The sequence below is a fragment of the Aquarana catesbeiana genome, linkage group LG03 (assembly GCF_042186555.1).
Source record: "Aquarana catesbeiana isolate 2022-GZ linkage group LG03, ASM4218655v1, whole genome shotgun sequence".
NCBI lineage: Eukaryota > Metazoa > Chordata > Amphibia > Anura > Ranidae > Aquarana > Aquarana catesbeiana.
The window spans coordinates 31,977,640-32,001,899 of NC_133326.1; the positions used below are offsets into that span (position 1 = coordinate 31,977,640).

Genomic DNA, 24,260 nt, shown 5'->3' on the forward strand with positions numbered 1-24,260 from the left:
TTCTTCAATTTTGGTGAGCCTGTGCGAAATGTAGCTTAGCTGACAGGAGTCACACCAATTGTGGTCTTCTGCTGCCGATATGATCACAAATATGTACACTAGTATCAGTATCGGTGGCGATACTGAGCATTTGCACGAGTACTTGTACTCATGCAAATGCTCCGATGCTTAATCTGATATCTCCAGGTCTAGTGGAGCACTTCCACCTGCTCCTGGCGTTTCCCCCGGCTGGTGTTTTATCAGATTACCGCTACCCGTCAGATTGTGCAACGGAAGTGACGTCCCAACCAAAAAAATATTGCTGTGCATGCGCCATGTGTTCCACCATGCGTTCCACAGTGCGATGCGTTCCGCACACTTTATGATCTGACGGGTAGCGGTATTCTGATAGAACACCCAGTGGATTTGGACTAATGCGCAAGCGAACGTGCTTAATTATATCCCATGTGGACAACTTACTACACCCAGCTACGTCTTGAATTTCAGAGTAATTTTTCGGACCATTCTCTGTAAACCTTAGAGATGGTTGTGCATGAAAATCCCAGTAGATCAGCAGTTTTTGAAATACTCAGACCAGCCCGTCTGGCACCAGCAACCATGCCACATTCAAAGTCACTTAAATCTCCTCTCTTCCCCATTCTGATACACGGTTTGAACTTCAGCAAATTGTCTTTACCACGTCTAGATGCATTGAATTGCTGCCATGCGATTGGCTGAAAAGCAATTTGTGTTATCAAGCAATTGAACAGGTGTACCTAATAAAGTGGCCGGTGATTGTATACTTACTGTAATTGAAAAGTAAATTATAGCCATACATTTTTTAACAGTTCAAAAATAATGTAGATGCTGCCAGTGTTATGTGCTATTAACCAGCTTACTCTTTGGATTAATTCAGACGTCCAATATATATTTTAATACAAAATAAAATAAAAAAAAAAACAATACACCTTCTTAAAGTAATAATATTTTACACATGTCTTAAATTTATTGTGATATGAAGCCATGGCTGACAAAATGCCAATCTAGGCCAATCAATGTCTACTGGAGGAACATCATCAACCATTCTGTTTTCATAGTCATTGTACTTGGCTCCATTCATGGTTTTATAAGTCACTTGGATACTTCAAAGTAAAGAATCAGAATTTTTTGGGGGCACTTTTAGCGATGTAATGGAATTGGAAGTTGGATATGATGGAGTCATGAAGATTCATTTCCCCCTTTATACTTCTCAGGTAATTAATACTTCTTTCCCCGGAGTTTAGATAATGCAAAATAGTGTACAAACACTGATGGGATCCTGAGAGAACACAAGTGTTAAGCTGAAAAATTCATTTTCAAGTGCTTAAATGTCTATTACCAAAAATATTTCCTCTTGGGGACCGAAAATGTAAAGATTATATCAGTGCATTTGTCTGATTTATTTTTCTAGGAATAATTATATTATTGACTACAAAAAAAAAACCTTGAACCACACATATCAAAACACCTTTTTCTACTTATCTGCACAATAATATAACTGACTCAGTCAAATCGTAGATACAACTACCCAGTGCCAGTCCCATTTGGGGAAAAAAGACAGAAGCTGTACACATCCTTACAAACTCAGTGATAAGACATCATCTAGAACTGACTTTATTTGGCTACACTGGACCCCATACCATACACAGGACATTTGAAACTGCACAGCAATCAGGCACAATTTTAATATTCTGACGTATGCTCCACTCCAGAAAATGTTCTAAAGTTCTACTGACACTGCAACATGTTCTACAAGAACAGGACCATCACCTAAGGCCTATCCTATAAAAAGAGTGACAACTGCATTATGGAATATGGACTGTTTCCTGACTGGTGAACATCTTATCCAATTATATACTGTAATATAACTTACGCATCACATAAAGCCTGTATAATCCCTATCTCAAATATAAATACATAGTTGCACTTCTGGTTACCTTCTTTGATACACATCAACTACTGAAATGTATAGGCACAAACCAATGCTTGCCCAAAGAAGCAGTAAAAGCATCATTTGAGGCTTAGTCTTAAGTGTAGGTTAAGTATTTCAAGACATCTGGTCTGTATGAGCTCACCATAACTTACTTTGAAGAGTAGAAACAAATGATTGAGTAGAAGAGTTGGAAGAGTAAAACTATATAACTTGCACCTCTAGGGACCTAAACATAAGCCTTGCCCCACTCTACTAGGCATATCCACTTCACATGAGACCTACTGAAACTTTTCTGCTTCTAGAAACATAGAAACACAAAAAAGTAACATCAGAAGTAAGACCAAGTGGTCCATTGAGTCTGCCACAATTTCCATCAAGTCTGCCCCAAGATCTAACGTCAATAAATAAAAAAATAAAATAAAGTTAGAGTTAAGTAAGGTTGTACATTGCCATAAAAGACCCTTCTTAGCTTTATCTATTTATGGGAAGTAGCCTTCTGCACTTATTAATAAATGTTTTTGGAATAACTTGTTGTTTCGATGCTAATATAAGCTTAAAACAACATATTTAGGTGTGTGGACATTAATACTGTTAGCTTTTTATTTACTGTGAAAATGATTGTCTCCATTCATCTTTTTCAGTTGAGAAATAAAGAGTATAATAAAAGCTTTTCTGGACTAATTCTCCTAACAGCTCATATAATTCATATTTTCATACTTTTCTAATAGCACCGTATTCATTCTAGCTTGTTTGTGTTGTTGTTTTGCTAGTACTACTCTTTGTAGCAAGAAGGCGAACATCATCACAGTTGCGTGTGCTAGGCTATCCAGGGACACAGATCCATAACTCTACGTGTCTAGCTCTCTTGTTCAATCCACTTCAACAAGCCATTGTTTCTTTTTAGCTTTTTTTTTTTTTTTTTTTTTTTTTTTTTTTTTAAGCTTTTGGTCCACACGCATCTCCCAATAATACTTTTCCATATTCAGTTCGATCAGGGCAATTGTCTTTGAAATAATCCTTCGTACCACCAGTTCTTATTGAAGAAAGCATAATGTTTCATAAGGTGCTATGTTGCTGATTCGCATTCTCCGACATTAAGTTTCAAAGCTCCCTGGAGATGTAGGTTTTTGAGAGCCTTAAATTCCAGCGGCATCGTGTGTGGTCCTGCTTGTGATGTGTAGCCATATTTTAAGCTGTCATAGTAGTGATACTTTACAGGGTTTTGGTGGAGATCCCGGGAGAAGGGCCAGAAGCCGTATAGATAGATCCTGTTACAAAACCGCGTAGCCAGTGTGTACATTAGAATCCCCGTTGTAGGTCGTTTTATGTGCACCTTGTTGGTCAGCCAGTATCTAGAAGAAAATAAATTAATAATTAATTCTTACAAAGACCCTTAAAATCAGTTGGGTTTCTGATGTAGATTGTATTTGTAACCAACATACATTAGTAAAGTCACAGTGCAGCAAGTGCAAAGTCACCATATCGGGGGAAGAGAGATGATTCACAGCTGATGACATGTACGTATTTAAAATAGATCTAAACCAGGGGTCTCAAACTGGTGGCCCTCCAGCTGTTGTAGAACTACAAACCCCATTGTGTCTCTGCCTGTGGGAGTCATGCTTGTAACTGTCAGCCTTGCAATGCCTCATGGGAATTGTAGTTTCGCAACAGCTAGAAGGCTGCCAGTTTGAGACCCCTAAACTGTATCTGAGCACCACATACTAAAAATGCTATTTAACTAATTTTAACCACTTGACTCTCAGAGGACCCCCCCCCCCTCTTCTTGACCAGGCCATTTTTTTTCAAAACGGCACTGCGTTATTTTAACTAACAATTGCGCAGTCGTGTGACACTGTAACCAAATGAAATCGATGTCCTTTTTTTCCCACAAATAGAGCTTTCTTTTGGTGGTATTTGATCACCTCTGCGATTTTTATTTTTTGCGCTATAAACAAAAAAAGACTGACAATTTTGAAAAAAAAAAAAACAAATAATTTTTAGTTTCTGCTATAAAACATATCCAATAAAAAAAAGAAAAAAAATCAAATTTTTCCATCAATTTAGGCCAATATGTATTCTGCTACATAAAAAAATCCCAAAAAGCGTATATTTATTGGTTTGCACAAAAGTTTTCTTACTAGTATTGGCGACGATCAGCCATTTATAGTGGAACTGCGATATTGCAGCGAACATTCTGACACTAACTGCCACTTTTGAGACTTTTTGGGGACCAGTGACACTAATACAGTGATCAGTGCTAAAAATATACACTGTCACTGTACTAATGACAGTGGCTGAGAAGGGGTTAAATCAGCGGTGATCAGACGGTTAACTGTGTGCCTAACTAGTGTTCATATGAACTGTGGGAGGCTCTTTTACTAGGGGAAGAGATGGAATTTTTTTCCCCCGCTTTGTAGGGACACAAATTCCATCCCTTCCCTTTTGTCAGAACATCAATCTGCCTTGTTCTTTCTCTCTGCCTGAGAATCGGCTTGGTTCCAGCAGATATTGAGTAAAAACAGCGAGAGTGAGCCGTTGGTGGGGTGCATGCACGCCCCCTACTCAGAAGAGACGGATTAAGTACAGTATCTCACAATAGTGAGTACACCCCTCACATTTTTGTAAATATTTTATTATATCTTTTCATGTGACAACACTGAAGAAATGACACTTTGCTACAATGTAAAGTAGTGAGTGTACAGCTTGTATAACAGTGTAAATTTGCTGTCCCCTCAAAATAACTCAACACACAGCCATTAATGTCTAAACCGCTGGCAACAAAAGTAAGTACACCCCTAAGTGAAAATGTCCAAGTTCGGCCCAATTAGCCCTTTTTCCTCCCCGGTGTCATGTGTCTCGTTAGTGTTACAAGGTCTTAGGTGTGCATGGGGAGCAGGTGTGTTAAATTTGGTGTTATCGCTCTCACTCTCTCTCATACTGGTCACTGGAAGTTCCTCATGGCAAAGAACTCTCTGAGGATCTGAAACAAAGAATTGTTGCTCTACATAAGGATGGCCTAGGCTATAAGAAGATTGCAAAGACCCTGAAACTGAGCTGCAGCACAGAGGCCAAGTCCATACAGCAGATTAACAGGACAGGTTCCACTCAGAACAGGCCTCGCCATGGTCGACCAAAGAAGTTGAGTGCACGTGCTCAGCGTCATATCCAGAGGTTGTCTTTGGGAAATAGACGTATGAGTGCTGCCAGCATTGCTGCAGAGGTTGAAGGGGTGGATGGTCAGGCTGTCAGTGCTCGGACCATACGCCGCACGCTGCATCAAATTGGTCTGCATGGTTGTCGTCCCAGAAGGAAGCCTCTTCTAAAGATGATGCACAAGAAAGCCCGCATTTTGCTGAAGACAAGCAGACTAAGGACATAGATTACTGGAACCATGTCCTGTGGTCTGATGTGACCAAGATAAACTTATTTGGTTCAGATGGTGTCAAGCGTGTGTGGCGGCAACCAGGTGAGGAGTACAAAGACAAGTGTGTCTTGCCTACAGTCAAGCATGGTGGTGGGAGTGTCATGGTCTGGGGCTGCATGAGTGCTGCCCACACTGGGGAGTTACAGGTCATTGAGGGAACCATGAATGCCAACATGTACTGTGACATACTGAAGCAGAGCATGATCCCCTCCCTTTGGAGACTGGGCTGCAGGGCAGTATTCCAACATAACGACCACAAACACAACTCAAAGACGACCACTGCCTTGCTAAAGAAGCTGAGTGTAAAGGTGCCTCTAGACCTAAACCCCTATCGAGGATCTGTGGGGCATCCTCAAATGAAAGGTGGAGGAGCGCAAGGTCTCTAACATCCACCAGCTCGTCATGGAGGAGTGGAAGAGGACTTCAGTGGCAACCTGTGAAGCTCTGGTGAACTCCATGCCCAAGAGGGTTAAGGCAGTGCTGGAAAATAATGGTGACCACACAAAATATTGACACTTTGGACCCAATTTTAGCATTTTCACTTAGGGGTGTACTCACTTTTGTTGCCAGCGGTTTAGACATTAACATAACTGTGTTGAGTTGTTTTGAGGGGACAGCACATTATTAGGTTATACAAGCTGTACACTCACTACTTTACATTGTAACAAACCGTACTTTCTTCAGTGTTGTCAGATGAAAATATATAATAAAATATTTACAAAAATGTGAGGGGTGTACTCACTTTTGTGAGATACACTATATACAGTGACTTTATGTAGAGTAATAATTCTTTTTTTCAGATCCTCAGAGAGCTCTTTGCCACGAGGTGCCATGTTGAACTTCCAGTGACCAGTATGAGAGAGTGAGAGCGATAACACCAAATTTAACACACCTGCTCCCCATTCACACCTGAGACCTTGTAACACTAACGGGTCACATGACACCGGGGAGGGAAAATGACTAATTGGACATTTTCACTTAGGGGTGTACTCACTTTTGTTGCCAGCGGTTTAGACATTAATGGCTGTGTGTTGAGTTATTTTGAGGGGACAGCAAATTTACACTGTTAGAGCCCTTGCACACTGGGGTGGGGGCGGCGTCGGCGGTAAAACGCCGCTATTAATAGCGGCGTTTTACCGTCGGTATGCGGCCGCTAGCGGGGCGGTTTTACCCCCCGCTAGCGGCCGAGAAAGGGTTAAAAACCACCGCAAAGCGCCTCTGCAGAGGCGCATTGCCGGCGGTATAGCCGTGCCGTCCCATTGATTTCAATGGGCAGGAGCGGTAAAGGAGCGGTATACACACCGCTCCTTCACCGCTCCGAAGATGCTGCTAGCAGGACTTTTATTACCGTCCTGCCAGCGCATCGCTCCAGTGTGCAAGCCCTCGGGGCTTTCACACAGGAATACATGCAGCGGCACTTTCGGGGCGGTTTGCAGGCGCTATTATTAGCTCAATAGCGCCTGCAAACCGCCCTAGTGTGCAAGGGCTCTTATACAAGCTGTACACTCACTACTTTACATTGTAGCAAAGTGTCATTTCTTCAGTGTTGTCACATGAAAAGATATAATAAAATATTTACAAAAATGAGAGGGGTTTACTCACTTCTGTGAGATACTGTATATGTGATCCAGCACAAAGGTGCCACCCTGTAGCAGTAAAACTTATTCCAAAACAAACTCACCCATCCATCCATGTCTCCATGCTTTATTTTGTTTAGAAAGAACTTTGAAACACCCCCTAGCCTTTCTAAGCCATGGCCACTTTGAGTAAGGGCAGATGATTCATGAAGCATTTACTTCCTGGAATTCATTTGCCCTTAGCTCAGGCAGGACGGTGTGCAGGAGGGTGTTGAGGGTGTGCTTAGCTGAGAGAGCCCATGAGAATAAAAAAAATGCCCATAAAGACTCTTATAATGTATGATATGATTTTGGCCTAGGCCAGAAACCAGGAAGCAACTAAAGAAATGTAAGAAAAAAATAGTTTCAAACAAGCAAATATAATATACCTTCCTGTCTATTTACTAATGCTAGCAGCATAAGGATAAAATAGTTCATGTTGATTGAGAGAGTTTGCTTCCACTTTAAGGCTGGGTTCACACTATCGCTAATTGGGTGTGGGTTTCCTCGCATCCAATTCGCTTGACAGGAGACTGTGACCGGCTCTCAATGGAGTCGGTTCACACACCTCTAGGTAGGCTGCGGAGCGCACTGCAGAAGAGTCCTGTGTGTACTTGGCTCCGGTTTAGGTCCAAATTCAGCCAAAAATGTGGACCTAATTCGGACCTGAAATGGCGAACGGGGACACACCGAACCCCCTGCTGCGAGCCGTGCCGCACACCGTGTGAACCGAGCCTGAAGCATATCTAAACCTAAAAACAAAAATGTAATATATTGCAGGTTACCATTTTAGTTTTTTGGGTTTTTTTTTTCATTTTTTTTTTACTTGGTGATCTGGTCAGTAACACATTTCCTGTCCTAAAGTGGCTACACTTCTCCCCTGTATCTATGGAGAACCAATATGGCTGCCCTTGGACAGTATTATTGTCAGTCTGTGGAGAGGGTGGTGTTAGGTGGACCAGTAGATTTACATGGACTTTACAAAAAGGACAAAAAAAACAAACAAGTCCAGCTAACACTTTATAAGCAGTTACAGAAAAGTTTTTTTTTTTTTTTCTTTTAGGATAAAGGTTTTAAAGTATATGTACTATCTAGCAATACATTTCTTTTATTTGCTGCCTTTAGTCTACTGAATATAACATTCAAAATACTTTATTATATCTACTCGACAAGTGCAAAATAAATAACTGTTCATCCAGCCAGAAATCTTGTGAGCTGAAACTTGCCTTTTTTTTCAGCCTTTGGATTGTATCGATTAAAAATGTTCCCTGCTATATCCATGAACTAGACGCAGGGATAATGAATCTTGGCACCCCAGATGTTTTGGAGCTACATTTCCCATGATGCCCCTGTGGGTTTTGGAGCCCACCTCAGGCTGGAACCCAAACAGAATGTGCTGCTAGCTGCTTTCTTCTGGTCTGGACACTGGGCCATGTCCATTTCTGATTGCTTTCATCCTATTACCCCCTGAGGAAGACTACGCATAGTTGATACGCATAAGGAGATTTGTGTGGATATGCAATTTTTTTAATATGAAATGTTTTAATTATGCCTGCCCCTTGTGAGGTTAGCAGGAGATGATTATAACCTATTAGGATATAATTGTATAGACCAGTCTTTTTTAACCCATTGTACAATAAAGATTTTTCAATTTTATAAAAATACTTTTTCAATCTGATCAGTGCCCTGAGAGTGCAGATGCTGCTCTCCTCTCCTCATGCGCTGTCAGCATGAAAGGAATGCCGATAACCAGCATTTCCTGTCTACACTGTGATCAGCTGTGATTGGACGCAGCTGATCAAATGGTAAAGAGCCTACATCATAAGCTATTTACCATGATTGGTGATGTGCTGTGTCCCAGGGAATGGGAGGGAGTCATATGAAGTCCTCCCAGAACGAGAGTTAAAGCGGTTCTAAAGGTACATGGTTTTCTTACCTTAAAGTGATATTAAACTTTATTTTTTTTAAATAACAAACGTCACACTTACCTGCTCTTTGCAACAGTTTTGCACAGAGCAGCTCCGATCCTCCTCTTCTGGAGTTTCCTGCCGGTGCTCCAGGCCCCTCCTCTTCAGCGAGTGCCCCCATGGAAACCTGCTTCCCATGGGGGCACCCTTGCTCCCAAGCTGCCCTGTCTGCGTCTATTGAAACAGAGTGGGCAGCTCGGCCCCCCACTCACTCATCACAGCATTTGATTGACAGCAGCGAGAGTCAATGGCTCCCGCTGCTATCATTCCATGCAATAAGGTAAAAAAACTTTCTGCATGCAGCTCTCCCCCAAGCCTACCCTAACTTTTTTCCCTATTTTGATCCAGCGATGTGTGTGGGAGCAGCAGCTCTCTTGGCTCTCTCTCTAAATTGGACAGCCATTGGCTCCTGCTTCTGTCAATCACATCCAGTGAAGGGAGAGGGGGGGTGGAGCCAAGCAGCACTCTGTGTATCAATAGACAGGCAGAGCCGGTTTGGGAGCGAGCACGCATGAGTGCCTCCAGAGTAAACAGCCTGCTATGGGGGTAGGAGCCAGGGGTGCCGATAGGGGACCAGAGAAGTGGATTTTTTTATGGCCATGTGTTTCCCATTGCGAAGATTTCCTTTCGCTTCCTGTCCTATAGCCACATCAGTGAGAGGAGATTAGGGAAATGCCTGATAGTCACCAGTCACCACCTCATTGGAAGATTTCCCCTCTATTCCTGTTCTGAGGACCACTCAAAATTGGAGATTTTTTATTGTATTTAAATTTTTTGCTGATAATGGAAAGGGTGAATCTCCTGAAAAAAAAAAAAAAAAAAACGGTGTTCTAATCCTTCTCCACTCTAAAATTGTCATTTAGTTCTATCCTCAGGTGGACGTCATATGACGTCCTGGACTTCAAGTGGTGTTATCTGAATGATATCTGCAGCTGCAGGCAACATCCAGATATCTTTTTTCAGCAGGCGATTCTCTGCAATTTTTTAAAGACATCCCTTCCCGCTGCCCTTCAGTGCTTCTCCCGCATTGCGTGTGCAATCGAGGAGCCGGAGAATGAATCCACCGGCGGCGGCTGTTTACCAGAGAGCTGGCCAGAGACCTAATGGTCCCCGGCCATCTCTATGACCCTCGGAGGCTGGAAGCGAGGTCATGACGTCACTTCCCGTGCAGACAGGTGTAAAACACTGCAGTTTTTGCTGGAAAGCCTGAGATCGTTTTTCTTTTTGTTTTTTATCTCAGGCTTTCCAGCATAGAGGCGAGATGTGGGGACTTATAGACCCCAGATCTCTCTGGGAAGAGGACCCGTCATGCCCTATTCCTATTACAAGAGGTGTTTACATTCCTTGTAATAGGAATAAAAGTGATCAAAATCTAAAAAAATTTAGGGAAAGTGTAAAAAAAAAATAAAAAAAATAAAAAAATAAAATAAACAATAAAAAAAAAAAATTCAAGCGTCCCTGTCCCCTCGTGCTCGCATGCACAAGCAAATTCATACATAGGTTGCACCTGCATATGTAAACGGCGTTCAAACCACACATGTGAGGTATCACCACAAGCCTTAGAGCGAGAGCAATAATTCTAGTACTAGACCTCCTCTGTAACACTAAACTGGTAACCTGTAAAAATGTTTAAAGCATAGGCTATGGAGATTTTTAAATACCGAAGTTCGGCACCATTCCACGAGCGTGCACAATTTTAAAGCGTGACATGTTTGGTATCTATTTACTCAGGATAAAATTATCTTTCACACTTTACAAAAATTGCATTTGAAAAATTATTGCGCAAACATCGCGTGACATAAAAAAAATTAATGACCGCCATTTTATTCTCTAGAGTTTCTGCTAAAAATATACATATAATGTTTGGGGATTCTGAGTAATTTTCTAGCCAAAAAATTATGATTTTTGCATGTAATAGAGGAATTCCAGAATTGGCGTGTGCTGGAAGTGGTTAACTGCAGCAGAAAAAATCTGTCTGTGTTGCATGTCAATGTTCTGAAAATCGACATTCTTGGCAGCTAAAACAGCTCCTAAATGTCTATCTTACAGGTGTATTTAGCTGTGTGCCTGGCGTTCAGCTCCTAATGACTGCTGTGTTAAGTAGGGATGGGCCAGACGAACCCCTGTTCGGTTCGCACCATAACTTTCGAACACCGCAAAAGTTCAGGCCAGAATAATGAACTACATTAAAGTCAATGGGACCCGAACGTTAAAAATCAAAAGTGCCCATTTATTTTGAAGGCTTATATGCAAGTAATTGGACATACAATGGTTATAGGGGTCCGGGTCCTGCCCTGGGGGACATGTATCAATAGAAAAAAAGTTTGTGAAAAACGTCATTTTTAAATGAGCAGTGATTTTTTGATTTTTAAAGTGAAAGCATAAAAAGGAAAAAATCCTTCCAATATAGTGCCTGGGGGGTCCCCTTAGTCTACCTGTAAAGTGGCACATCTGTACCATGTCTAGAATCTGCTGCAGCAATAATTGCATTTATAAAGCAAGCTGCCTTCATTTTGCTCAGCAACAGCTGGGAAGCCAGTGTGTATGATGAGGCCACAATGTAGTGCGCTGGGAACAAGATTAGAGATTTTTTGGATACATTCTGGTGTCACTTTGACTTTGTATAGAAGTAACAGGTGCGTAAAAATTGGTCTTTGGGTGTCGGTGGCGCCTTCCCACCGTAACCCTATAGAGGTACTCTTGATCAAAGCAAGAATTGGCCTTGCTGTAAAAAATTGCAATGATATGCAGCGTTGTGTTGCTTTATCATCACCTGCTTTAACCCCTTGGACCCGCAGAAGCATGCAGTTGTGGGGCGCTTGCAGAGTGGCTCTATTTATTTGAATGGGTCACGTTTGGCAGGTGGTAGCATCCACCAAAAGCAACAGGGGGCTTAATTCCTGCTGCGGCATCCGTACACCTTTGGCTGCTGCAGCTAAAGGGGGTGGGGATTGGGGACGGTACAGGGTGCCGCTGCCAAATGCAACTAAGGGATTATTCACAAGTGCAGCAGGCACAGATGCTCCTCTGAAAAGTGAACCAAGTGTGTTTGACAGGTGGTGAGGAGGCAATATATGCCATGCAATGCATACAATTGCAGCACGATGGTACAGAAATTAGAGATTTAAATCCGGTGTGAGGAGGTGACAGTGTGCTTGGTGATCTTTGACTTCTTCCATGTTGTTCAGGTATATCTCCATCTCTGTAAAGCTGGATACACACTATACAACTTGTGTTGGTCAATTTCCTTACCCCATACACACTATTTGATTTTCTGCAGATTTTTGTCTTTAAATTTACCAAAACCGTTTAACATGAGGTCAAACCTTAAGAGTTGACATTTGTATGCAATCAGGCAGGCCCTTGCACTACATGGTTTTGGTAAATCTGAAGACAAAAATCTGCAGAAAATCTAATAGTGTGTATGGGGTCTTAAGGCCCGTACACCCGCTTTGATTTTCGGATGTCAATTGTGTTACGACGACCGATCGTCCGCAAATCTTACTGTTAGTATGGTGCTTTCGACAGCCGATTTCACTTTTTTGTCAGACAAAAGATGGATGTGCAGACTAAAAATTTTTTGTCAGATGTGAACTTAACATCTGATTTTCGTTTCATCAGTATGGTTTTCATACGAAAAAAATCGTAAGAGCAAGACTACGCATGCTCAGAAACAAAAGTATACATACAAAACTATTCAACATGTTACCTCACTTCTTACATAGGCAGATCCCCGTTCTGCCTCTCTGTGCAGCACGCACCCACAGTATCTATTGCATGAAACGACTTAGAGGTACGTCGTTTTGTGCAATAGAGCCGCCCTGCTGCTGTATATGTGGTGGGTGGTCTTAAAGTCGTTAAAGTGGTTGTACAGGCAGAAGGATTTTTTATCTTAATACATTATATGCATTACGATAAAAAACCTTCTGTGTGCACTTACCTGAACCCCCTTTCTATCCTGCAATGTCCACGAATGCCTCGGTCATCCGGGACTCTCCCTCCTGATTGGCTGAGACACAGCAGTGGTGCAATTGGCTCCCGCTGCTGTCAATCAAACTCAGTCATCCAATGAGGAGAAGGGGGGCCTAGGCGCGGCTTTGTCTTTGAATGGACACATGGAGCTGCAGCTCAGCTTGGGTGCCCCCAAAGCAGGCTGCCTGCTGTGGGGGTACTTAACAGGAGGGAGGGGCCAGGAGCACAGAAGAGGCACCCAAGAAGAGGAGGATCGGGGCTGCTCTGTGCAAAACCACTGCAACAGAACAGGTAAGTATAACATGTTTGTTATTTAACTAGAAAAAAAAAATTGACTTTACAATCACTTTAACCACTTAAGGACCGCCCACCGCATATACTGTATACTGCGGCAGGACAGCCCTATTGCGTACGTAGTTTCGTGCACGAGACACGGCTGGCGCGTGCTGCCGGAGGCGCATGTGCCCACTGCGGGGGAGCCGATGCACAGGTCCGGCGGCCGCGATGCCTGCCGGTCACCCGCAATCGCTCCACAGAGAGACAGAACGGGTGATCTGTCTATGTAAACGAAGCAGATCCCCATTCTGACAGGGGAGTACAGAGAGATCGTCTGTTCCCAGTGATCAGGAACACAATCAGGAACCCCCACAGTAAAGCCTCGTGCACGGTACGATTGTTGGCCAGCCGAGCTTCTGGTTTTGGCAAAAGGGCGTGTACCAGGATGTTGTCTTGCATACTAACGGTACACAGTTGTCGTGCAACAAACACAAACGTAATGACGTACTACGAGGAATTTCAGCTCTTAAACGCCACCCTTTGAGCCCCTTCTGCTAATTTCGTGTTTGGTGAGCATTGATTCCGAGCATGCGTGTTTGTATTTTCGACTTTTGTGTGACGGATTTGTGTACTGACCATACGAAAATTAGACAACAGACCGTTGTCCGCCGAAAATTTACTATCCAACATTTGTTGGCCGAAAGTTGGACAACAATTGTCTAAAGGAGCGTACTAACGGTAAGATTTTAGGACAACAGTCTGTCAACAGACAATCCCCTGCCAACAATCGTACCGTGTGTACGAGGCTTTAGAAAGCACTTCCTAGGACACACTTTGATCGCCCCTGATGTTAACTCCTTCCATGCCAGTGCCATTTATACTGTGATCAGTGCATATTTTTTAGCTCTGATCACTGTAATAATGAAGAGGAGGAAAAAAATACACTTTAACCACTTACCGACCAGCCGCCGCAGTTTTACTGCGACAGAATGGCACAGCTGGGCGAAACGACGTTATGTAACATTGCTTCGCCCTGTGGCCACTAGGGGCGTACTGCTCGCCGATGCGAGTGCCCGGCGGGCGCGATGACCGCCGGGCTACCGCGATCACTTGTGACACATCGAGAACCGGGATCTGTGTTCCCGGTTCTTTGAGGGGAGAAGAGACTGATCATGTGTTCATACACAGAGAGGGAACACAGTTAACCCCTTGATCGCCCCCTAGTGTTTAACCCCTTCCCTGCCAGTGACATTTTTACAGTAATCAGTGCATTTTTATAGCACTGATCGCTGTATAAATGCCAATGGTCCCAAAAATGTGTCAAAAGTGTCCGATCTGTCCGCCACAATGTTGCAGTCCTGCTAAAAATCACTGATCACCGACATTACTAGTAAAAAAAAATAAATAAATAATAATAAAAATGCCATAACTCTATCTCCTATTTTGTAAACGCTATAACTTTTGCGCAAACCAATCAATATACGCTTATTCTGATTTTTTATTTTTTTTTTACCAAAAATATATAGAAGAATACATATTGGTCTAAACTGATGAATATATTTGTTTTTTGTTTTGTTTTTTTTTTTATTGGATATGTATTATAGCAAAAATTTTAAAATATTTTTTTTCTCAAGATTGTTGGTCTTTTTTTGTTTATAGCGCGAAAAATGAAAACTGCAGAGGTGATCAAATACCATTAAAAGAAAGCTTTATTTGTGGGGAAAAAAGGACATCAATTTTGTTTGGGTAAAGCATTGCACGACCGCGCAATTGTCAGTTAAAGTAACGCAGTGCCATATCCCAAAAAATAGCCTGGTCATTAAGGGGTAAAACCTTCCAGGGATGAAGTGGTTAAGGCTGCCTACCCCTACCCTGGACCATTCAATGGGCCGCACTGAATGGACTGTAGCTGTTTTCCTGGCTGCCTCTGCACTAGTTTGGGAAAGAACCTGTTGAATCTACAGCGGCTCCTATAGGGTATCGCTATATTATGATCATTGTAACTATTTTCTGTTCCTTCAGTGCCTTTATCGGCTGTCATTTTAAGTGCCCTTGAACTAATTTATTCTAATTTGCTTCCTTAGGATACACAGTGAAATGATTTTATCCTGCTTGGAAAATAGATTTGTGCAAACTATGGATAAAGATGAGACAGTACATTTCAAAGTCTGAATGCAGGAATTTACACAACAAATAAAAATCAAAAAATGTGAGTCTTATTGAGTCTAAATAAAACTAGCCATAGGCACAAAAAATACAACTATCAAAGCCCTGCTAGATCTTTCTTATATGCATGCTAGATTTGGAAATATTATTTTTCTGATAAAAAGGACAGCAAGGATTTAAAACAAACCTGTCATGTGTGACACATTATCTTAGTAATGTAAAATGATGCAAAGTAGCAATTTCTTTTACTGCTTATAATCACATTGACATTGTCTATAATCACCATTCACAAAATCTGAAGTTTTTACAGTTCTTATTTTAGCTCCAGAACATGAGAACAATCAAAATCATAAAAAACACCTGCCAAGAACAACACAGAAATCTGAATGTACCGAAGAAAAAAAAAAAATCTAAACCTCAGATATCAACATACCATATCCATAAAATACAGTGAATCCGGAAAGTATTCACAGCTCTTCATTTTTTCCACATTTTGTTATGTTACAGCCTTATTCCAATATTGATTAAATTCATTATTTTCCTCAAAATTCTACAAACAATTTCTGCCCCTATCATCAAAAATATATATATAAAAAAAATTACTTTCAGAAACCTTCCTGGTTTTGTCAGAGTGGTCGTATCTCCTGAACATTCTTACTGCCCAGTGTCATTCAACCCAGAAGACTAAGGTCATCAGGGTGCAATGGGCCCGTCGCTTGAGGGGACATTATCATGGCAATCTGCACTCTCATGCCGCGTACACACGATCGGAATTTCGGCCCGCAAAAGACCGATGAGTGTTTTTCTCGTCGGAAAATACGACCGTGTGTATGCTCTATCGGACTTTTGCTGGCCAAATTCCAGCCAGCAAAAGATTGACAGCAGGTTCTCAATTTTTCGGTCAGAAAAAGTTCCTATCCGAAAATGCGATCGTCTGTAGCAATTCCGACTCGCAAAATTCCTACGCATGCTCGGAAACAATTCGACGCATGCTCGGAAGCATTGAACTTCATTTTCTCGTCTTGTCGTAGTGTTGTACATCACCGCATTCTTGACGGTCGAAAGTTTAGCGAACTTTTGTGTGGCCGTGTGTATGCAAGGCAAGCTTGAGCGGATTTCCGTCGGAAAAGCCATCATATCTTTTTCCGATGAGAAGGCCGATCGTGTGTACGCGGCATCAGAGTAATGATGCAAAAAGCAGTGGTGACATCCTCATGTTAGTACAGATATCTGCATTACTACAGCTTGAGAAGATCCGAGATACCAGAGGGCAATGCATATCATGTAACTGTCCTGAAGACTTTTGGAAAAGGTAAGCATAAAGTAAAAAAAGCATAGAACACAGCTGGTGGGGTCCTTCAGGGTAAGGCAGGGGACTGCTGGGTGGGGAGCAAAGCCCAGTGTTTATGAGCGTCTCTCGCCTTTTGTGCTTCCATGCAGCAAATGTTGGCATGGGCAACAGATTCATGTACCTGTTGGAAACAGGTGGGTCAAGCACCGCATTTGTAGGCACAATGAGGCTGGAGTGTCCATATGGATACACTATCCTCGGTGCAGCTGAGTTCTCTGAGGACTTTTTGTAGTTGACATAGCCTGGTGGGGATTCACAGATACTATTTCCCAATCAGGTCTGCTCCCTTTGTGATTGACATCAGGCAGTGGAAGGATCCATGGTCAATAGATAGCCTGCTATAGAATCCGCCCACTGCCTGATGTCAATCACACGAAGAGAGTGGACTTAATGGGGAACTAGCGTCTCAGCTTCCACAACAGGGATGGTCAGCGTCACTGGTCACTAGGAGGCTGTCAGCTCCGAAGTCAACAGTGTCCTTAAAGTGGTTGTAAAGGCACAAGGTTTGCACAGTCTACATGGATGAGGGTAAAAAACCTTCTGTGTGCAGCAGCCCCCCCCCCATACTGTCAATCGCAACCTGTGTGCAGAAGCTCCCCCAGCCCACCCCTAATACTTACATGAGCCCCCTCTCGATCCGGTGATGTCCACAAGAGCTTTGTTTCTGTAGGACGGAATTGAGCTGGTGTTGCAGCCGTTAAGAGGTCACTTGTAATGGAGGCAGCTCGTCTTCCACGTGACTGACATGGCACTCCATCTCCGACACTCGTTCTTGCAGTTTATGCAAGTCCTACCTTATGAGGGAAATGTCAACCTTCACTTCTTTAATTTTTGCGGTGAGTGTAGTTAGACACAGGAAGATTGCCCAGAGCACCTTAGCTGTGTCCTCAGTGTCAGATTCGTCCTCCTGGATTTGAGCGGCGCTCCTCGTGGCGGTATTTGTCAAGTTTGGCAATGGTGCCAGATGTTCTTTTCAGTGGATACACGATTATGGGGAGACAAGGTCCACGGTGAGGAAGTTTAGAGCAAGGTGAAAGAAGGATAAACCCCAGGATCAGGGAAAAGGATTTGTCTCAAGCAAAGCTCTCACTATGCACTCCCTACGACATGCAGGTGTTTCGTCACATATGGCGACCCATCACATTTGGCTACCCGCTGGAGTGCGCATGCGCGACGCCACCATATGCGTTCCAACACTTTTAAAACTTTGTGTTTTAAAAGTGTTAAAAGTGACAAAAACACTTTTAACACTTTTTTATTTTTTTTTAAACACTTTTAAAAAGGGTTAAAAGTGACAAACGTTTTATAAGTGTTGGAACGCATATGGCGGCATCGCGCATGCGCACTCCAGCGTGTAGCTAAATGTGATGGGTCGCCATATGTGACGAAACACAGGCAATACCCAGCTCTACAAGAGCCTTACCTCTTCAGGGACTCGCACTCCTGATTGGCTTTTGGCAGCACACACAGCCAGTGAGCCAATCAGGAGACGGAGGTGGTAGGGCTGGCCAACGGCTCCATGTGTAAATAGACACACAGAGCCATGGCTTGGGAGCATGCCTGCTTGCGTGCCCTCACAGCAAGCTGCTTGCTGTGGGGGCACCCAGAAGGATTGAGGAGCCAGGAGCACCGGCGTGGGACCCAAGAGGAGGATCCGGGCTGCTCTGTACAAACCAGTACACAGAGCAGGTAAGTAGTATAACATGTTTGTTATTTAAAAAAAAAACAAAAAAAAAAAACAAGGCTTTAATTATGCTTTAATCAATGACAGGTGGAGAGGTGGTAACAATGGGAAACATTCTGCACATGTGGTATTAAGTGTAAAGTGAGCAGTCAAAACTAAGTGTATTAGACCCCTTTCACACTGAAGCGATGCTAAAACAGCCGCTAAAGCGCTGCTCATTTTTGCAGTGCTTTAGTGGCGTTTTAGTGGCGCTTTTCGGGAGCTAGTGGGTCGCCTTTTTTTTCCACCTATGGAGATTTTTAAGTATCATAGTATGGCGCCAGTTTTAAAGCATTAAATGTTGGGTATTTACAGTATTTACTTGGTGTAACATCTTTCATATTTAAAAAAAAAATCGGGTTATATATTGTGTTTTTATTTTCTTACCTCATTAAAGTGTATTTTTTTTCAAAAAAGAAATGCCTCTGCTAAAACATATATATGTATATAATACAAAGTCCCGCCTCCTATGATAGACAGAACAGTCGTCCAATGCCAGCCCAGGAGACGGGACTTCCTATTACAGAAGCCGCCGAGTAAACAGGAGATTTCTCACTGTATGTAATCTGTGGGCACTCATCCCGCCTCCCTCCCTGTCCCCTCCGAGGCAGCCAGAACTGATCAATCGGCGTATAACACGCTCACGCCATTTTCCCCCAATTTTCAGGGTGAAAAAGTGCATGTTATACGCCGATAAATACGGTAATTTTTTTATACACATTTTTTTGTTATTAAGGTTGTTTTTAACATAACCATAATTTTATTTCAGGTACTTATAGAGCACCGTCAATTTACATAGTGCTTTACATATACATTGTACATTCACATCAGTCCCTACCCTCAAGGAACTTACAATCTAAGATCCCTAACTCACATTCATACATACTAGGGACAATTTAGACAGGATCCAATTAACCTACCAGCATGTCTTTGGAGTGTGGGAGGAAACTGGAGTACCCGGAGGAAACCCACGCAGGCACAGGGAGAACATGCAAACTCCAGGCAGGTAGTGTCGTGGTTGGGATTTGAACCAGCGACCCTTCTTACTGCTAGGTGAGAGTGCTACCCACTACACCACTGTGCCACCCTACATAACCATAATTTTGAACACACTTATTAGAGTTTTTTTGCACCAATATATTATTTTTATATTTCATTTTAGGACTCTTGTTTCTCAGACTTTGTTTCACTGGTTTGTTTCAAGTTTTTTGTCATTTTGTATCAATTGTTTATACACATTTGGTATTTGTATATATGTCTATGAACTTTTACAGTTTTGACAGCGCACTTTACACTTAATACCGTATTTACCACATTCCATCAATCCAGGGATTTTTTTTAGTGCTATATTGGCCAAACACACTCTTTTTTAATTGTACAACCATTCTGCACAATCTACAGAGACAGACACTCTGCCTGTCTCTGTACACCAACTTACCTAGACTTGGTTTTAAAAAGCTCCAGTTTTTCATCTATGATTTTTTTTTTTATTTGTTGCAGCAATAGCTCCACTTTGTAGAAGTGGCGCTGTTAAGAACTACCTGAATCTGCCGTATGTTTCAGTAAAGCTATCAGAACTGGCGGTAAGGCTTTTTGAATCTGGAGCAGAGCCTGTTAAAAGTGCCATATCACCAGTAAAGCTTGATTCACATCTACGCATTTTGCTTTTGAGTGTTTCTGCAGTCCTTTTTGCTGTGCTTTCCCCATCTTTTTAACCGTGTTTTTACCGTGATTTTACATCAATTTTGTGGGGGGTTTTTTAACACCGTATATAGCTGGTTGCTAATGAGGGGACCGGGAAATGGGCCACCATGTCCTTAACAACTGATGAGTCATCAGCTGTCAGCGGACAGCTGAATGTAAAAAAAAAGAATTGCCGGCAAAAAAAACATTGTGAAAAAAACAGCGTGGGGTCCCCCTCTCAGGTCCATACCAGGCCGTTTGGTCTACTATGCATTCAGAGGGGACCCCCCCCCCCACGCCAATTATTATTTTTTTTAAATGGTTATTTTTTAATCCATACCAGACCCTTATCAATTTTTCCCCAATCAATTTTTTAAATTTAATTTTTACAGAGGACATGCTATCAACAATTGTGGCCCAGTGCAACCTGTATGCACAGCAATTTAAATAATCCAATGTCCTATTATGCCCGTCCCTACGAGTGGAGAGACCTAACGGTGGAGGAGTTGAAGGTTTTTTTAGGCCTCACATTTTGTATGGGACTCACCAAAAAAACCACTTTGAATTCCTATTAGTCAACCCACCCCATCCACCACATGCCAATCTTCTCCAAGGTAATGCCCAGAACCAGATACCTCATGATAATGAGGTTCCTCCATTTCAATGATAATACCGAGTGCCCTCCCCGAAATGACCCAAATTATGACAGGCTTTTCAAAATTCGGTCACTACTAAATTATTTTTCAGAAATATTCCCCCTGCTGTTTCCCCCGGACCAACACATATGTGTGGATGAGTCCCTTGTTAAATTTAGCGGCAGGCTTAAAATCAAACAATTTATTCCCAGCAAAAGGGCCCGCTATGGGGTGAAGGTATACAAATTATGTGACAGAGTCACAGGGTACATATATGCCTTCAAAGTGTACGAAGGGAAGGACACCCAGCTGCAACCCCCTAGTTGCCCAAACTAGTTGGGATCAAGCGGGAAAATTGTTTGGGACCTCATATACCCCCTACCGGAGAAAGGCTATCATTTATACGTAGACAACTTCTACACATCTCTGCCCCTGTTCCACAACCTTCACCGGAAGAAAACGCCAGCATGTGGCACCATAAAAAAGAACCGGAAGGGCTTTCCTCAAAGTCTTTTCAATAAGAAGTTAAAAAAAGGAGAAATGGCAAGTCTGCGAAACAAGGAGATTTTGGCAGGGAAATGGAGGGACAGAAGGGATGTCTACATGTTGTCTTCCATCCACAATAATACCTACGTGGAAATCCCCAGAAGGAATGGCCCGATTCAAAAACCAAAATGCATCTATGAATATAATTTGTTCATGGGGGGAGTCAACTTCAATGACCAAATGCTCGAACCCTACCTTGCCACAAGACGGACATACCATTGGTATAAAAAAGTCGCAATTTATGTTTTTCAATTGGCCATATACAACTCATATGTCATTTACCGCAACTCCACCCAAAACCCCAAACGCTTCCTTGGCTACCAGGAGGAAGTTTTCACTGCCCTTATATTCCCACCAGAAAACATCCTATCACATGTTCTTAGTCGACTCTCCACATCCACAACAACATAAAAAAAGAGTAAGGTGTGTACCAGAGCAGGAGTCAGAATAGACACATCTTATTATTGTGCCCAATGTCCTTCCCAACCAGGCCTCTGCATAGTTGAATGTTTTCGCCGTTACCACAATTCAATAAATTATTAGTGAAGTATGGCAAACGTAATCCTCAGTTCCTGCTTTCACACACCTTCACACCCCTTATGCCACTGCCTGCTCTGTAACTGACCCTGGCTTGTTATTCGACCACACTTCTGTCTGCCGATTCTGTACATACCCCTGCCTGATCTGGAACTGACCCTGGACTGTTATTCGACCATGCTTCTGCCTAACGATTCTGTACATACCTCTGCCTAATCTGGAAATGACCTTGGACTGTTTGACCATGTTTTTTGCCTGCCTCATAGACTGATCTTGTACCCTGCTTCTGGACTAGTGGGATTCAACACAGGGGTCTCACATATGTGAGGGGCTCCAAAATTGTTTTTCTGGATGAAGAAAACAATTTTTTTTGTTTTCTCATTCCTAGATTGGGGTCTGGAGACTCGGAGGCTTCAAAAAGGTTTCGGGTGGGAGAAGCCTCTACCCCTGTCCCCATTCTGTCCTGAACGAGGCCCTACTTCTGCCTGCTGCCTGTAGGATACTGCCATTATGTGTCTGCCTGCCACACTGACCACACCACATGTTCCTGTCTACTACCAGGACCAATATTTTTGCACTGCTGACAATATCTCTGCCTGCACTGACCCTGGACTGTATATGGACAGTATCCCTGCCTGCTGCCTGGACAATTGTGTTCGCAGTTGCTGTCAAAGTCCCTGCCTGCTGCCTGGACCAGTGCTATCCTCCTGTGTACAACTGCGCTACTAAAACCACAGGTAATCTTTTGTTTATAGCATAATGTATTTTGGGGTGTAATTTTTGGTATGTGCATGCTATGTGTCCCTTGAACACCTGACGGTGTTCCTTGCATGTTGGATCTCTGTAGGCCAGGCTCGCACATGTGGTATCATAATACTCAGGAGGAGTAGCAGAATGTATTTTGGGGTGTCATTTTTGCTATCTAAATGCTATGTGTTGGGAATATCTTATAAACCGACTGCGTTCTCATTTTTTTTTCACATTTTCCAAAAACTTCTGGCAAAAAATTAACCGTTCAAAAGACTTATTATGCCTCATAGATTATACGTTGGAGTGTTAGCTTTCCAAAATGGGGTAATTTTGTGGGTGTTTCCATTGTCCTGGTGCTCCAGGGCCTTCAAAATTGTAATAGGTGGTTGAGAAATGAGATGTGTAATTTATGCTCCTAGAACACCTGATGGTGCTCCCTGCATGTTGGGCCTCTGTATGTGGCCAGGCAGTGAAAAAGTCCAACACATGTGGTATTGTAATTCTCAGGAGGAGTAGCAGAATGTATTTTGGGGTGTTATTGTATTTGCGTTAGTGTTAGCTTTCCAAAATGGGGTGTCATTGTATTTGGGGTGTATTCCGTGGTATGCACATGCCATGCGAGAGAAATAAGCTATTACAATGACAACTTTGTGAAAAAATAAAAATAAAAAATAAAAATCTTAATTTTGCAAAGAATTGTGGAAAAAAATTACAACTTCAAATAACTCACCATGCCTCTTACTAAATACCTTGAAATGTCTACTTTCCAAAAAGGGGTTATTTGGGGGGCATTTGTACTTTCCTGGCTTGTTAGGGTCTCAAGAAATTAGATAGGCTGCCTGTACATCAGATGTGATACATTTTTTATGATTTGCACCATAGCTTGTAGATTCTAAAACTTTCACACAGACCAAATAATTTCCACTAATTTGGGGTTATTTTTTACCAAAGATATGTAGCAGTATAAATTGTGGCCAAAATTTATGAAGACAAATTACTAATTTGCAAAAATTTATCACAGAAATTAAGAAAAATTTGGGTTTTTTTCAAAATTTTCGTAGCGCAAAAAATAAAAAACCCAGAGGCGATCAAATACCACTCACATGCATGAGTAATTGTCATTCAAAATGTGAGAGCACTGAAAGCTGAAAATTGGTCTGGACAGGAGGGGGGTTTAAGTGACCAGTAAGCAAGTGGTTAAAGGTGGCTTCTGGATTCTGATAAGACCTCGACAACCACCGGCCAGGGTTGTTGGGAAGAGGCCCTTGTCACCCACCCTCCCATGTTGAGGGCATGCAGTCTGGTATGGTTCAGGAGGAGGGGCTGCCTGGCTGCATGCTCGGATAAGGGTCTGGTATGGATTTTGGGGGGCCCCACGCCTTTTAAAAAAAAATGGCATTTGGGGTTGATCGGTCCCCTCTGAATCCATACTAGACTCAAGGGCCTGGTATGGACCTGGGGGGGAGCCCACTCTGATTTTTTTTTTAGGTGGCAATTCTTTTTTTTTTTTACATTCAGCTGTCAGCGGAGAAGACCTCTGACTGCTGAAGACTCATCGGTTGTTAAGGATGCGACTTCCCGACCCTCTCCTTAGCAACCAGCTATATACAATGTAAAAAAAAAAAAGCAAAACGCAAATCGTGGCAAAATCGCGATAAGAACG

The 24,260-nt window shown here is 42.5% G+C and overlaps 1 protein-coding gene across 2 annotated transcripts in view; it reads right to left on the reverse strand.

Moving 5' to 3' along the window:
• Window positions 1–541: 541 nt before the first annotated feature.
• Window positions 542–24,260, reverse strand: part of ST8SIA2 (ST8 alpha-N-acetyl-neuraminide alpha-2,8-sialyltransferase 2) — a 493,387-nt gene continuing 469,668 nt past the window's right edge. Inside the window, exon 5 of one of the 2 annotated variants that reach the window (XM_073618411.1) lies at window positions 542–3,303. In XM_073618411.1, coding sequence (XP_073474512.1) covers window positions 3,018–3,303 — 286 coding nt within the window. In that variant the 3' untranslated portion in view covers window positions 542–3,017. The remainder of the gene's footprint in view (window positions 3,304–24,260) is intronic. The other variant, XM_073618410.1, reaches the window with a different exon arrangement.